At 38.8% G+C, this 17,811-nt stretch overlaps 1 protein-coding gene across 17 annotated transcripts in view; it reads right to left on the bottom strand.

The window, feature by feature from the left end:
- The window catches only part of ctrip (E3 ubiquitin-protein ligase ctrip), a 322,022-nt gene that overhangs the window by 218,264 nt on the left and 85,947 nt on the right, over positions 1-17,811 (bottom strand). For 14 of the 17 annotated variants that reach the window (XM_067157963.2, XM_067157962.2, XM_067157961.2 and 11 more), the window contains one exon: positions 1,315-1,454. In XM_067157963.2, coding sequence (XP_067014064.2) covers positions 1,315-1,454 — 140 coding nt within the window. The remainder of the gene's footprint in view (positions 1-1,314; positions 1,455-17,811) is intronic. The other 3 variants (XM_067157968.2, XM_067157973.2, XM_067157960.2) reach the window with 1 other exon arrangement.

The following is a 17,811-nucleotide window of genomic DNA, read 5'->3' on the forward strand; positions in this document are numbered from 1 at the left end:
ACAGTTTCCCCAGTTGAATGTTTGATAGTTGCTTCCCACAATTTCTCATCTACTAAAAAAACAGATTCAATGGTCTAGCCATTCTTAAATAATCCCTTTTAAAAATCTGCATGCCAGCTAGGATATAAAGCAGTCTCTCTCAAGATGAGGAATAAAGCGACAAAGAAGAGACCTTGTGCGAGGCTACATTTGCCATTCACATGTTGTAATCTCGAGAGAGCAGGAACTTTATCGATACCCATACAGTAGGAGAAATCTGATTTACACTTTGGACATTGTCTAGTCATTGTGGAGCCTCCGTAGCTCAGACGGCAGTACATCGGCCTCTCACCGCTGGATACCATGGTTCAAATCCCGGTCGCTCCATCCGAGATTTGTGCTGAACAAAGCGGAGGCGGGACAGATTTTTTTCTGGGTACTCCGGTTTTCCCTGTCATCTTTCATTCCAGCAACACTCTCCATTCTCTTTTCATAGCATCTATCAGTCATTAATAAATCACTTTGGGAGTGGCGACCCCATCGTACTAATAGCCTATATCTGCTTCATTCATACATCCCTGACCTGGTCAATGACTGGAAAACAGGTTGTAGGTTTTCTTCTTTCTATTTATTGTAAAATAAAATAATTTAGTTTGTTTCCTTGATCACAAATTCTGGCTTTTAATTAATGTACATATTGTAAACTACGTAAATATCACCTAAAGCACAAATTTTGTAATAAAAAAAATGTTTAGCATATGACCATTGTATTTAGTATTAATTTCCAATGTTTATTATATTTAAGACTTGACCTTAAGATTAGTATTAGGCTGAAGATGCCCAAAATTAGGGCGAAACATGTTCCTAACTAGTGTTTATAATTCATGTAGGATTTAATCACTACAAAATCTAATTGTATTGAATAGGTGGACACAGTAATTTTATTCTTGAAAGAATTTTACTTAACCTTGACGGCTGTTGAGACCAGCCTACTTACGAAAGTTACTGATCAATTATGTATGTAAATCACATGATTACACACGTCTACTACACTACAATTATATTCAGTTCTCACTTTGAGCACAAACATTTTTGGCAACACCATTTCTATGAAACAAATCAATATGACAAACTAAAAGTACTGGATATTGAAAGAAAACACTGAATAACTGACATATTCAAAAAGTGAATTGTTGGAGGAAGATGATATTGCATTCCTAACATAAGCAGAAATGCTCAAGCAGTTTATGGAGCAAGAAGATAATTTTACTGTGAAGAATATGAACACACAACTGAAAGAGAAGATGTTGGTAGTAAAGCTCAGAATTTACTCACCAGGTGCAGCAGTGGCAGCAGGTGGTGCAGCTTCTTCTCCAGCATCCTGACCCGTTCCGGAAGACATGGCCCCCGCGGCTGCAGAGCCCCCAGGCAGGGGCAGCTTCCCGGCCCGGGATGAGCGGCGGCTGCAACATGCACTGTTCCATACTTGCCATGAAGGAACACACAGCCCCTATGGGGCACTGGATATATGGTAGGAACAGGGACGTGCTAGATAATTAAAAGTTAAGCACAGGAAGAAGCAGAGGATTGTTTATACCAGGGCATAAATTTCAAGGAGTAATTTGCTGAAAGATAAAAAACCTGGCTTGAAGGACAAAACTAGGGATTTATAAAATTATGGTACGATCAGTGTGGACGCATGTAAGCGAGACCTGGGTTCTGCAAGAAGTTTAAAAATGATACTGGGCCTAATTCAGACCGATGGTGTTTGAAGCCAAAGAACAAGTAACAAATTGAGTTAATTTTATTCTGAGCCATAAATGTCAGGTACATATCAAAGAAATACTAATGAAGCAGTTCGGACACGTTAAAAGAATGGACACAAATCCAATGTCAAGAGAGTTTATGAGTTAGGGATAAAACTTAGGACAGAGTAATGGAAGACAAGAAAAGGTATATAACGGAGTGATGACAGTCGAGTTAAAAGCTTTTTTTTTAAACAAATTGCTTTGCAGTGTACAGACACAGTTCTAGGTCTTATGGCAACGATTGTATAGGAAAGGGCTACGAGTGGGAAGGAAGTATCCGTGACCTTTAGGTACAGCCCCAGCATTTGCCTGGTGTGAAAATTCGCAACCATGGAAAACCATCTTCACGGCCTTCAATAGTGGGGTTCCTGAATGCAAGTCAACAACTGTACGCCCCTAACAGCAAGGCCAACCTGCTCAGTGAGGAGAAGAAGCTGACCCTACACCACTTACGAAGCTATAGAAGAAGTTGGACGGTATTAACTGTGCTATAATCTCAGATGTAGCTAGCCCATTACAGTGGGACAGGGAAAAAAAAAAAAAAAACATTACAACACTGGAGAACAAATTCTAGCTCACAACAGCGGTGGTGATTATTCTTTTTAGACGAAGTACAATTGGGCAACCATCCCCTATTAGCACTAATCAGAAGGGGTATAACACTTCAAAAAAAGGAAGGCAAGGGATACGAAGGGCATGAAAATGAAAGACTCCCCAGACTTCAAATTCTCTAATACTGTATTTACACGATAATCGCCGCATATCTTTAAAAAAATTTTGAGGCACCAAATTCGGGTGCAGGTTTTATTTGCGTCAAGGTTGCCAACACACTCCTGGCTCGCCTACTTTACGATGCTGAGTGTACAGTTATGCTTTGTGCAACCATAGATGGAAGAAAACTGTCTCCATATATCATATTTAAACAGAAAACAATTCAGACTTTTAATTCTAAAATGACTTTTCTTTTTAACAGTACCGTATTTTACAGAGTCATTTAAATTCAAAATTTATCCGCGTCACGATAGAACGCATCTTCCGGAGCGTGCAGGGGTAGCTTTCCGCACTTTCATTCACTTCGGTGTGTCTATAGTGTGTTTCATAGTTGAAAATAGAGTGAAATCGTAATTCTTTTGTATCCAGCGTTTTAAGGAATGCCACAACATCACTTAGCAGGCGGTACACGGAAAAGCAGAATCCGCGAAAACTGGCGAGGGTTGGCATTGCTGAATTACAAGAAGGCTGTTATTTCAAAATCACATAATTGGAAGCCCGATTTCTGTATTACAAAGACTTCGAATTAACAAGGCTTTACTGTATCGCAAAACTAACATTAGATTTTGCCGGGGTGTCTATTTCAAGTGTTTACATTGCACGAAAAGAATTATCCACCACCGGCCGTGTTACTGTCCAGTGAAAAGAGATCACATATGAAGTGTTTTAGACGAGGAGTGTGTAAACAAACTTGTACGTAATTTAGGAGATGATTCTAGTGATCCAAAAGACGACGAATCTTCCCATCTACAGGGAATCGAGCCTATCGCAAGTTCAGATTAATAAAATACCTGTCACGTAAGTAGGTCTACTTGCTCATTTTGATGGAAAATATATTTCATAGCAGTGATAATGTACTTTTATCATCTCAGGCAAAGCAGCTATATCCGTAAATTTACACGTTCATATTTGCGTAAAGACCACGTAGACCTCGAGGAGTTTATGTTTGTTTATGCCTACATTACTCTTTCGATGGAAGGAATTTTAGTTTGTTTTTTTTTTCTTTCCAAAATGAGCCTTCCTAAAATGAGGATGTGGGCAATATTCGACGGCGGGGATTATTATATTAGACATGTTTGTGGAATTAATAACTGGTTCGATAGAAGGCAATTCGGTTTTAGGAAAGTTTATTCCACTGAAGCTCAACTTGTAGGATTCCAGCAAGATATAGCAGATATCTTGGATTCTGGAGGTCAAATGGACTGTATCGCGATTGACATGTCTAAAGCATTTGATAGGGTGGATCATGGGAGACTACTGGCAAAAATGAGTGCAATTGGACTAGACAAAAGAGTGACTGAATGGGTTGCTATATTTCTAGAAAATAGATCTCAGAGAATTAGAGTAGGTGAAGCTTTATCTGACCCTGTAATAATTAAGAGGGGAATTCCTCAAGGCAGTATTATCGGACCTTTATGTTTTCTTATATATATAAATGATATGAGTAAAGGAGTGGAATCGGAGGTAAGGCTTTTTGCGGATGATATTTTCTATAGAGTGATAAATAAGTTACAAGATTGTGAGCAACTGCAACGTGACCTCGAAAATGTTGTGAGATGGTCAGCAGGCAATGGTATGTTGATAAACGGGGTTAAAAGTCAGGTTGTGAGTTTCACAAATAGGAAAAGTCCTCTCAGTTTTAATTACTGCATTGATGGGGTGAAAGTTCCTTTTGGGGATCATTGTAAGTATCTAGGTATTAATATAAGGAAAGATCTTCATTTTGGTAATCACATAAATATGATTGTAAATAAAGGGTACAGATCTCTGCACATGGTTATGAGGGTGTTTAGGGGTTGTAGTAAAGATGTAAAGGATGGTAAGACCCCAACTAGAGTATGGTTCCAGTGTATGGGACCCTCACCAGGATCACCTGATTCAAGAACTGGAAAAAATCCAAAGAAAAGCAGCTCAATTTGTTCTGGGTGATTTCCGACAAAAGAGTAGCGTTACAAAAATGTTGCAAAATTTGGGTTGGGAAGAATTGAGAGAAAGAAGAAGAGCTGCTCGACTAAGTGGTATGTTCCGAGCTGTCAGCGGAGAGATGGCATGGAATGACATTAGTAGACGAATAAGTTTGAATGGCATTTATAAAAGTAGGAAAGATCACAATATGAAGATAAAGTTGGAATTCAAGGAGACAAACTGGGGCAAATATTCGTTTATAGGAAGGGGAGTTAGGGATTGGAATAAGTTACCAAGGGAGACGTTCAATAAATTTCCAATTTGTTTGAAATCATTTAGGAAAAGGCTAGGAAAGCAACAGATAGGGAATCTGCCACCTGGGCAACTGCCCTAAATGCAAATCAGTATTGATTGATTTATTGATTAGGGTAAATACGGTACTTTACAAAAAACAAGAATTGTAACAATGCTCTAATGCTCTCGGTATCAGAAATGAAGATGAGTTGACCAAGGGAAATCAGATAGCATGAATGAAAGTCAGGAGCCATTCACAACTGGAAGCAGTACCAGGACTTGGCTAAGGGCCCTGTGGTCACCAACCCATGCTCCCAAGTTAAGATGCCCTTAGGCCCCTTTTAGTCACCTCTCACGGATACCGTGGCTATTATTCTATTGCCCCCATCCAGAGCGCGTAGTTGACAACAACCCTCTCTTCAAACCTACAAAAGAACCTTAGAGGCAATATAAAGAGAGGAAGAAGCATAAGAGTTCAACAAGACAGGTCAAAGGGAGCAACTGAACACAGCCCTCTGTGCATCACTGTTACCATTTACAGCAGAACTGCTTTAAATTAAATACTTTCAATACCAATAAGATTGTGTTTGTGACATACAGCGGGAAATGAAATGACTAAGATGTTTTCCATACCAAATTTGTCCTCACATTAGCATAATTTAGAAAGGAACTAAGCAAATCTAATGTTTGCCTGTTTATCAAAACCATGTCTTTTTGAGTTAAATTTAAGGTCGGGCCTGCCTCCTGATGAAAGTTAAAGGGACACGATATTTTGAACGTGCAAAGATAGCATAAAAATTAGCCTTTTTGTTGATCCTGTCTATCCAATCGTTTCATACTGATGTGAGAACCTCACAAAGGGGTTTTAATGGAAAACTACATATGTGACAATTTCTGATTTAGTCTGGATTATGCGATGTTATACTACTCGTAAATGCCCAGGACACAATTTCACAATCAAGCAGCAGCCACAACTTGGAATCTTAACACTGCTTCACGCGACAGAAAACATATGAACGTATATTTTTATAATTACAACATTTTCATAACAAGACTCTATCTTATCCCATTTACTGTTAAACATCCAGCTGTTGTTTATAATTAATTCGATTGATTTTATCACAATCAGGTAAATTGAACATCCGGGTTAAATGTACCCAAGGAAGAGTATATTCTTTACTCAAGACTGTTGCTATCATAATGGTCTGCAAGTTATTATGAAGAGGATACATTTTAGCTTTGGACTTTTTAAGAGTCTAGAATGAACAGCACCAATAAGTTCTTACATTTCACGTATTAAAAATACCATTAATTCTTGATACTCTGTGTGTAATGTGGCATCTTTTTAAAGTATAATTGTGTAGGATATTAATTTTAAGAGGTCTCTGATGTGTAAAGGAACTTTCATTGTAAACCATGTATGGATAGACAAGGTTTCAGACATTCCACCTTAAGGTTGCTTCAGACTGATAATGCCCTTAACCTATTCCGGTCCAACGTCGAGGTAGGCTCGACATTATGGTTCATTGTAACTGGTCGAACGTAGAGGTCACCTCGACATTATGTTTCGTTCTACTTGAGAGGTAATTTATTGAAATTCTTTGACCTCATTGAGGTCGATTGATATCCCTGGAGTTTCTAGAGCAATTTTTTGTGCACAAAGGAAGCCGTTCTTTTATCTTCATCGAAATAATACAAGAGATATGTAGCTGTGTGTCGTCATGGTTACCCGCGGCCTGTCAGTTGTGTTTACAGTGAGTAGTGCTGCACACGTATTGTACTAGGCGTGTTTATCTGTGAATTCTAATTGTCTCAGTTGAATTTACAGTATAAAAGCTGCAAATATGAATGAAGAAATACATATGCACGTTTATTTAGATAGCAGTTACGATTATTTATTTATTTTGAATTAGACGAAGAGTTTAGAGAACTGTCAAGTGAAGATGAAGGTGTAGTGAACTCCAGCATTGCAAGTGAAACGTCATCAACTGGACCTCTGCGTAAAAAAGAACGAAATGATCCCAGACCATCATATGCTGTTTCTGAAGATTCAGAAGGGGAATTTCCAGTGACTGCTACAAAAGCAAGAAGACGCACGAAGGTAATGATCTGGAGCGGAGGAGGGGATACGGCACACGGCAATGACGACGCTTCTCAGGTCAGTGTTGATAATTTGAGTAACAGTGATGCTGAAATTACTTCCGCACATAAAAATGGGAATGAAAATGACAATAGTGTTTACCGGAATGGAACATTTCATAATAATTAGCCTCCTAGAGTAAGTTATTTATCAGGTCGGAAAACTGAAAGACCGCAGGGGCCTCCTACCTGCTTCACTCCACTTCAGTTTTTATGTTATTTTTCACTTCTGCACTGATGAGATGAAAATTATGGAAACTTATTCCTCTGCAATAGAATATACGGTAATAATCATACTATAATTATAGTTACTAATAAAAGTTCTGAGTTAAATCTGACTAGGTAAAAATGTGCAAAATTAATATGGCCTAGACTGTTGGAACATGTGACAATATTGGACTGGAAAGGGTTAGGAAGGGACGAAACATGTCCCTGAGAAGATTATGTAATATTATGTAAATTTCAACCACGAAACATGTGACGTTTTGAATAGGTGGTGATAAATTATTTTTGTGGTAATTTTGCTTATAGTCAGATTCAGTACGGACCAATCATGACAGTTGTCACTTGCAGTATTTCTCATTTTCAATTTAAAAGTTATTTGTGTGCTTTTTTTCTTTTCCTGTGTGATTCACAGCGGTTGTTAATGGAACCTGAAATAAGACAATGAGAACTTTAATGTCAGAAACCCCAGTGGTCTCGCTGTGTTTGGGAAAGTGTGGCATCATTTAGACCCGTTTTATAGAGAGTATCCTCAAAAGTCTATCCATCTGCTTCTCTAACGTAATGTGAAAGACACAGCATGCTTGAACTATTTTTGTATTTTCTCAAGTGTAGAAGGTAAACAAAGACTATGACAGTCCATATTTTTTACCTACACTGAAAAAGAATGCTGAAAAGGATCCGCTGAACAGCACGTGGAATTTTCCACCACTCGGCCCGCTGTGTGTTTAAGAGTCATTGGAAGCGGGTTCTGTGCCGTCTGAGAGAGGCCCGAGTGACTTTTGTAACAATGTATGTAAATTATGCCTGCTGTACTTACGCATAGTGGTTTGCAGAACATTCAGTTATGGAGAAGAAAGCTAGACAGTTTACAGATGACAAATTAATAAAGCTTATTGAGAAAGTGGATGCTAATCCACAAGATACTTTCGCAAATCGCCCAGAAGTTAGACTTTCCTAGAACAAGTTTAAACATAAGCGACGTGTATAGTTCGAGTTTCTAAGGAAATTTTTCCTTGATGTGTTACTCTGTGCTTTTAAGATGCATTATTCATTTATTTCATTAATTATAAATTTTAAACACTTGTTTCTTTGATTTCACCAATTATTTTTACGTTCAAACCTAACCTTAAATTTAACAGCAAATTTGATTTTAATTTTTCAGTAAGTTCCCTCTTTATGACATTTTTTCGGTCCCCAAAACGCTTTATTTTAAAAGATACCTGTATTATTTATTTATAAATAAATATTTGGGCGAATTCAGAATCTAGTTTCATTTCAGTAGATCGGTCTAGTTTGTCGCAGATTCTCCTTGTGATCGGTAATTTAAGTTATCTGTTCCGATCTCTGGGGCCCGCAGTTTCCACTTGTTCTGTTTTGGACTATCCTTCCAGAGGGATTACAACTGAAGTAAGCGTTTTGTTTGCTGTTACCTTGTTGAAGTGCTTTATCTAGTGTTTGCTAATATTTTCTGTTATTTGTGTCCTCTCTTGATGAAACTAATTGCAATTTGAGTTAACCGCGAGCTAACCCAGTAATTATGTATCTTAGGGCCTGTACTACGACAGCCAGATAAAAGTGCGGTATAAATTTATTTGCCAGTTTGGGCATTTATCTGGAAGTTTGGTTGAAAACGCGTACTACGACTTTCGTTTGTGCAATCTGGAAAAATATTCTCGAGTATAGCTATGCTGAAGTTGGAGAGGCTGTTAAGGCTCTTATCTGGTACTTCGCTCCTATCTGGGACGCTACTGTAAAGAATCAAGATGGCTACACATCAAGAGGAATCTACATCTGCATGATGCTGTGCGAAATTAAGTTGTTACAGTGTAATCTATGTATATATTTATAAAGTATGTAATGCTTCCTGTCCAGCTATCACAAAATTCTTAAAAATTTCCCAAGCTAGCAAGTTGTTGCTACTGACTAAATCAGTAGCATACAAGGAGTTAATAGGAAGCTTCATGGATAGCTGTGGTTGTTAGGGCAACAACGTTTGCTGCTATGCACTTTTTCATTGGTTCGAGTCCCAGTAGTCTAACATTTTTTTTTTTTTTTTTAACCTTCTAAATGATAAAAATATCAAGGAAGGTTCAACCTTTTCAATACAAAACGTGTTGCATAAGATGTTCACAACATAATATTTATTAAATAGTTAGAACCGGTTTCGACGCTCATTGCGTCATCATCAGTTACAAAAATCACAAATGGGCAAAGTACATGTCATAAAAATTGCATTAATAACTCTTGCATGGCTGAATACAAATAGTAGACTGCTTTTTCTTAAAAGCTAGAAGAACTTGAGTAAAATATGATGATGTGATGCGACACATAAAAGCATAGTAGTTTGATGGGTAAGTATTGTGCATAAAATTGAACAGATGCTTTGAACATAAAAGTCTGAATATGATGATGAAACGATGTGGTAAAAACAAAGTAGTAAAATTGTCCACTCTTCTGATGTTCAATTCAGGCACATAAGTCCAGGTCCGATGTTATATAGCAATACCAACAAAAAGATATTTGTCGAGGCCGGGACACCTGATGTTGGGCGATTGAATAAGGTTGATCTTCGAATAAGTCTCAGCTCAACAGGGTGGTGAGTCTTGTTTAGGTTGAACCTTCCTTGATATTTTAATTGTGAATCTCAGTTCAATACGGGAAAATGAAGTTTTTAACTTATAATTCTAAATGATAGTCGGTAGGGTACTAGACGTGATAGTACACATTTCCTAATCATTAAAATGCGTGTCAAAAGCGTGGGTTCTATTTCAAATCTATCCGTGACACACATATGGAGTAAAGGTATACGACGTTGTTCATGGCGATTCGTCCGTCGAATGAGGATGTTAAGGAGGTTATATTTCTTTTACTTCATAACAACTTGCTACAGAAGTATTTACGCTAAAGGGAGATAAATGCTTGCCAGTTACTATTCTCACATTGTACTGAAAAGAAAGAAACTAACTACTTATTCAATGAGCAAACAATAAATTGAATTAATAATAAAATTAATGATCCTATGCTGGATCAGTGGCATTAATCACAAATATAAACTTTTCTTTCGCCGTAACGTGCATCCTCGTAAATAGTACTAGATAAAACTATACATAACCTCAATCTCAACTTTTGCGTCCAGGTTACATTTTCATGCTTTTATTTTCTATAACACTTTCAGTTTCGTTATACAGTTATCTTCGTAAGTGTATATTTCAGTCTTAATTGAACTTCCAAATTATAGCTTAAGTGTCTGATATTGGATTCGAGTAATACAATTTCAAAAGTAATAGAGCTAAAGAAACGAAAACACCAGGGAACACGTTTACTACCGCGCTAAATTTGACTATATTTTCAGTAACCTTATAACCAACCCAATAAAAATGTTACTACATCTTCCGCATTACAATACCGTCGTTAAAATCCGTTGATAGTACACAAGAAAATATTTAACTTCTAGTTTGCAAAACTGCAGCCTACATATCTGGCTGTTTATCTGACAGTCGTAGTACAGGCCCTTAGACTGACTGGATTTCAATATTATCCATATTGATGATTCCTGAATTCACTACTTAAAGACAAGGGCAGGGTGTTCCACCTGATCAATACACCATGATATAAATTCAAATATTCTTATTATTTATGCATCTAGCTGAGGATGTTCCAGCTCTCAGCCAAAATTAAGGATCATTATTCCATGTTAAGAAAACAATACTGCGCTTGTGGACCTACAAGGAGCGAACGCACCCCCACTATAGGCACCCTAATTCCTCGTAATTAAGGAATATTATGATGTAATTTATATTGTATAATGAAAGAAAAGGGATCAGACTTTTTCCTGCGAGTTATTAAAATACCTCCAGTAGAAGTCCGTTATAGCGAGTATTCACAATGGTGAAAAATTAACTCGCTATAGCGGATTGTCGTTATATCTCATTTTTGCAAAAGAGTCCCCACTCACATTAAAAATCGGTATGAAACAACAATCAATTTGTTCAAAACTTGCATTTTCGCAGACTTACGCAGTACAGTTTACTCGTTACTTATTTTTTCTAATTCCGAGACAACATCAACGCCTATGTTCAATTTCATTCTGATAAACTGAAGTAGTTCTCCCTTTCATCCCCTTCAATGGGAAGACAGCATTTTCTTGATGCTTCGGGTGAAAGTTCCACCAGCCGTCCGAACGGTGACAACCCTAACTTCACCATCTCGTCCAGAGTGAACTTGAACTATCCTACCCCTGGGCCACTCTAGAGCAAGGATGTTGTCATCAATTATCAGCACCAAAGAATCAACATCAATATGTCGATTGGTATCATGCCACTTGACGCGTTTTTGCAATTCCTGCAAGTATTCTCACTGCCATCTCTGCCACAAAATGTGCTGGTGTTAGGACTTCTAAATCATTTGGATCATTTGGCAAGGGAGTAAGGGAACATGAATTTAATACAGCCTCTATATCGCAAAGAATAGTGTAGGTTTCTTCTAAAGTTAGCACGCGTCCCTGTGTTTCAGTCAGCAAATGTCATCTTTACAGCTGCTTCCCACAATCCCCCAAAGTGGGGTGACAGGGGAGGAATGAAACTCCACTGTATCTGCTGCTGAGCGAGTGAGGAGGTAACGGTTGTTGACCCCTTTTCCAAATAGGACTGGATATCTTGTAGTGCGCTGGCTGCTCCAATGAAATTCTTCCCATTATCAAAGAAAAGCTGCTTGCACAAACTTCTCGCCGTAAAGCGTAGCAGTGCAGCTAAGAAAGCTTCGGTCGTTAGCTCCGACACCAACTCCAAATGCACTGCCTTGGTACTGAAGCATATAAATACAGCTATGTAACTCTTGTAAGTCTGAATGCGGCCTTTTCTGTGGCTTTCTCTTACAGATATTGGACCTGCATAGTCCACTCCTGTGGTAACAAAGGGTCGAACAACTAATGTAACCCTTTCTTTTGGTAAATCTGCCATGCATACCTCTGGAACTGTAGGATGGTAAGAAAAGCACTTCAGACACCTCTTGACAATAATTTTCGCTTCTCTTCTGCCGCTGCAAGGCCAGTATCGTTGTCGAGTTGCATGAAGCAGTTGCTCTGGGGAACAATCCTTCAGAAGACGATGTTCATTTTCCATGATCATTCTGCTGATGTGATGATTTGCTGGTAGAAGCACAGGACGTCTCTGTTCTGATGTTAGCTCCGAAAAATGAAGCCTTCCTCCAAACCTAATCAATCCGTCACTATCCAAAAACGGACCGAGTGACTTTAGAGAACTCTTCTTTCGGAGGTCTTGATTATTAATTAAGCAATATAGTACTTGATGGAATGCTTCTAACTGTGTCCATTTGACTACCTGTTTCTCTGCTTTACAAGTTTCTTGTATTTCTAGTGAACCTTTTCTTCCTTTCTGGTGGTTTGAGTTCGCAATTATGAATGAATCTTTAACAATATGCTACTATACGGCATAATTTCGGAAATGACGAGAATTTATTCAGTAGAATGCTGGTTGATGTTGCTGTCAACGTATCTGCTGTGACCTTCAGCTCTGGTAGTTCTGTTTCAAATTCTTCTGAATGCTCTGGTTGTTGACGTTGTGTGCGAAGCCAAGAAGGTCAACTCCACCACAGCTTTTTATCTTTGAGTTCTGTTGAAGTACTCTTGAGAGAAGATCAGCTGGATTTTCAGTCGAAGGAACATGCTGCCAGGTGGTTGCATCAGTGGCTTCTTGAATCTGCAATCCTGTTTGCCACAAATGTCTTCAGCAGCCTTGGCTCAGTGTTGATCCATTCCAAAACAATTGTACTGTCACTCCATAATCTGATCGGACCAATTTTTTCTTTCGAAGCACTCACTGTTGTTTTGACAAGTTGTGCAAGAAGAAGGGCTGAATCCAATTCGAGTCTTGGCAACGAAATGGTTTTTAAAGGAGCTACTTTCGTCTTCGCACAAAGTAAATTGGAAATGTAGAGACCACTTTGCGTTTGACAAACTGCATAAATGCATGCTCCAAAAGCCTTCTCTGAAGCATCACTAAATCCAAACAAATCAAAAGAGCCAGAGCAATTCCCAGGATTTATGTTTCTCATAATTCTGATGTTGTTCAGTCTTTCTAATGACGCATAAGACTCGTTCCAAATCTGAAGGTGCTCGAGACAATGGCTGATCCCATTCAAATCCATCTACCCATAAGTGTTGCATCAACATCTTCCCTTTGATCAGTACTGGACCCACGAGTCCTAGTGGATCAAAAATCTGTGCGAACTTTGAGGCGACTTCTCTTTTGGATCTTGGTGACTGCTTTGCCAGCTCAACTGGAAACTTAAGGCAATCTTGTGCTGAGTCGCAGAGGAGTCCAAGAGTCTTACTAGCTTCACCTTTGTCTAAAACCAGTCAAGTCCCTTCGTCGCTTTTGCTCTCCAAATCCTGCAAGATCTCTTTGCTGTTGGACCTCCATTTCCTCAAATGCAGTCCACCACTCTTGAGTATATTTTGTATTTGCCACCATAGCCCGATCACGTCTTCTAGAATGTCTCCTCCACTTAAGCAGTCATCCATATAAAAATCATCGCGAGTAGCCTTTGCTGCTGCTGCTGCTGGAAATTCATTTTCATGAAGAGTAGCCAATTCATTTAGGCATCTCATGGCATGGTAAGGTGCTGATGCTGTTCCATATGTTACTGTATTCAGCCGATAGATCCTCACAAGGGCTAAAGATTCCTCTTTCTACAAACTCTGCTGTAATGCTCGATCTTCAGGATGGATGAGGATTTGCCGAAACATCTTTTCTACATCTGCCGTCATGACGTACTTAAGGCTGCAAAATTTAAGTACAATGTGAAAAAGATCTCGCTGTAAATTAGGTCCTGTCATGAGCTTGTCATTGAGTGATGTTTTTGCCGAGGAATCAAATACCACACTCTGACCTTTGTGGTGTCACTACCTGGACGTGCCACTGGTTGATGGGGTATGAAGAATTAATTTGGTACATCTTGATTTTGGCTTGTTTCAATCAAGCTCATATGCCCTAGTTCTTCATATTCATCCATGAAATCTGCATATGCTGTCTTGAGTTTGGGGTGTCTGCTTAATCTTTTGACTAAGGATTCCAGTCTGTTTAGTGCGCGTTTTCTTGAGTCTCCGAGGATGACATCCAGCTTGATAGAGAGCCTTACGATGAATCTACCTGTTGTATCTCTCGAAGCGGTGCCCGTAAACTGTCTTTCACATATTCTTTCTCCTGATGTGTAATATTGAATCTCCGGAATTGCTTCTTGTTTCCAGAATTTTTCCATCTGATCTGATAATATTGTTAATTGGTAATTTTCATGCATGTTGTTGATCTTTCTTTGTTCTCAAAAACTTCACCGCCTATAATCCAGCCTAAACGGGTGTTTTGCAGAGTTGGTTGTCCTTCAGCTTCATTCTTGGGTGGACCTATGATTATTTTCCAATAAAGTCCTGAACGAATTAATATGTCTGTCTCCAGGCTTGTTGAATGTGGGGTCTGCCAAGCAAATGTTCTTTGGAATAATAAATTTTGTCCTTCTTGATCTTCAACTATGACAATCTACCTATTATAGTTGGCAGAACTAGAAATTCTGCTTCCACCTCATATCCGCCATTCCTTGAAGGGAGGTGTAATCTGGTAATCCTTTTGGTTTCCACTTTGGAACAATCTACTCCAATGATCTGTGTGTTTGTCTTGACATTCGGTAAACCAAGCTTCTTATACAGACCCCCTTTTATTAGATTCGACTGAGATCCCGGATCCAATAAGGCTCGGCATGTCATTCTTCTTCCGTGAACATATTTCACATCAATTAAAGCTGTTGACAAAAGTATTTGTGATGTTATTCCATTTGCCAAGCTCACATTGAGTGAAGCAGGTGAATGCTGAGATTCAACACACAGGTTTATGGGCACTTGATTTTCTGTAACATTTTGTTTCTGTTTGTCATCTTCCTCAGCATGTAAAAGTGTGTTGTGTAGACGTCCACATTTCTTGCATTTAGATCCTCTGCAATTTCTTGCAATATGTCCTGGTTTCGAACAGTTATAACACTGACCTCTTTCTCGGAGCAGTATTCTTCTGGCTTCAACTGATCGTTTAATTCTTCACATGTAAAAATGGGGTGACATCCACCACACAGATTACAGTTTGCCTGAGTTGTTGTCATAACAACTTTCTTGCTAGGTTGTTTGTCCTTCAGATTTGCCTTTGTGTTCAATGCCTAGTTTTTGTTGTGATTTAACAGCATAAACAATTGGGAACACTCGGTTTAAAATTTCAAGAAATCGTCTAACGTTGGCATCTTCTCTGGAGTGTTGCCTTTCACCCTTTCCTGCCAGTGTCTTTGCTCAATGAAATATAGCTGCTTCTTTGCTAGATGAATAACCAATGTGTCCCAATATTGTACCGGTTGCTTCATTGCTTTTAATGAAGCCATGCGAGTTTGAATATGAAATTGTAAGTGCCTGAGTGATTCAGATTTGTTCTCCTTAAAAACTGTAGGAAACTTGAAAAGTTCATCTAGATGTGTCTCTATTATCATTATTCGATTATCATATGTATCTACAAGCACTTGTGCAGTTTTTTTCTGAAATGGTAAAACCTTGAATGACTTTGCGTGCCTCGCCCTGCAAAAGACCGATCGGATACTGATATTTTTTTTATATTTGTTAGTTGAGTATCATTACGAATGGTTGACTCAAAACTGTTCTTAAAAAGCAACCATTTTGTGAATTTGCCGTTGAATTCCGGTAATTTAATTTCTGATAATTTCTGTATTCTTCTGTAATGATTTTGTGGAACTACCTGTTGATGAATGGCGTCGTTTACTGCCGTGTTCATTTGAGCTAGCAAATTATTTTGAACATCCTCTGCTTCATCTATTATCGTTTGCAGTTGTGTAACTGCGCGGAAATAAAAAGATTCAAATAGCTCTCTCTCCCTCACATTCCTCTTCAAACTGCAGTGCAGCTATTTCATCAGTGATCTCTGTTTCCTCAATTTTACTTTGTACTTCTTCAAAAGAATTCCATAGCTCTTCACATTTTTTAATTCTAACCTTTGCCTCCGATTTTGACATGTCAGCTGTAATCGACTTTATTATTCTTGTTAACGTGCCTTTTAAATAATAATAATGTTATTTGTTTTTACGTCCCACTAACTACTTTTACGGTCTTCGGAGACGCCGAGGTGCCAGAATTTAGTCCCGTAGCAGTTCTTTTACGTGCCAGTAAATCTAGCGACATGAGGCTGACATATTTGAGCACCTTCAAACGTGCCTTTTACTCGACCACGCGATTGTTTCAATTTCGTTAGTTGCGACATATTGAAATGAAGGTTATGCTGTGAAAGTTTGAAGGGATTGAGTGAAGGTTATGCACAAGTTCAAAGGAATCGTGTTGCTGAATTGAGGTTATATGACAAAGGAATTAGGATCAATGGATTTCAATTATTTTATTATTATTATTATTATGTGCGTATGGACCCAATGGATCTCGCAAAGCTCTAACGATTCTGTTTTCTGAGTTGCCAAACAGCTCTCATCCTTTCTCCGTGGATCCTTTTTCGTTCTTCTGTCCACTTTGCTCCAGTCTTCTTTTTCACTTCGTTCTCTGGTTGCACCTTCCATCCATTAATTTTTTTCCTATAAAGGTTTCTGTCCGCGGTGTCATTTGGGTTTATCTGGGCTTTTTCCAGATCCTTCTTCACTTCTAGTACCCATGGAATATTTTTTAGATGTTCTATGTAGGTGAGAATCTTGTGTGTCAGTCTACTTGCCGGCAATCTGTGGACGTGCCCATAGAATTTCAGACGTCTTTTACGGATGTCTGCTGCAATGTTGGAATGCTCTTCTGTCTCTTTGCGTGACCTCAGTCTATATCCATCTTCTGTTTTTCGGGGGCCGAGAATTTTCCTCAGGATTCTCCTTTCTTCATTTAAAATATTTTCTAGGTCACCTTTCCCGTTTAGTGTAAGGGTCTCACTGGCATATAAGACTTCGGGCTTTATTACTGTATTATAGTGTCTGATCTTTGCATGGCGGGACAAGCACTTTTTATTGTATATGTTGTGAACCCTACCGTAGGCTTTCCGAAATTTTTGTAGGCGAATTTTCTGGGCAACCTTCTCGCCTCCCGTTGGTTCAAGTATTTCTCCCAAGTACTTGAAGTGTGGTACTCTGTTGATTTGCCCATGTGTCGTGTTCAAAGTTTGGATGTCAAGTTTTGAGCAGAAGAACTTGGTCTTTTCAAAGGAAATTTGTAGGCCAACCTTTCCAGCACATTCGCTAAGGGTTTCAATTTGTTTAACGGCTGTGAATACATCATCTGTAAGTATGGCCAGGTCATCTGCAAAAGCGAGGCATGATATCTCAATACCGTCTTTGGGTCGTCCTAGTCGTATGGGGCGCCAGTATCCCATGTCTTTCAATACCTTTTCCCACTCGCGGATGACTTTGTCTAGGACGAGGTTGAAAAGAAGCGGAGATAAGCCGTCACCTTGTCGGACGACAGTTTTAATCGGGAATGGTTCAGAGATCTCCCCCATGAATTTAACTTTGGAGATAGTGTCAGTGAGTGTTGTCTTGATGAGGTTGAGGGTCTTGGAATCAAGCCCCAGTTCCTCAAGAATAACGAAGAGAGACTGTCGATCAACCGAGTCGTACGCTTTCCTGAAGTCAACAAAAATGCAGATGA

This window comes from Anabrus simplex, chromosome 14 (assembly GCF_040414725.1).
Source record: "Anabrus simplex isolate iqAnaSimp1 chromosome 14, ASM4041472v1, whole genome shotgun sequence".
NCBI lineage: Eukaryota > Metazoa > Arthropoda > Insecta > Orthoptera > Tettigoniidae > Anabrus > Anabrus simplex.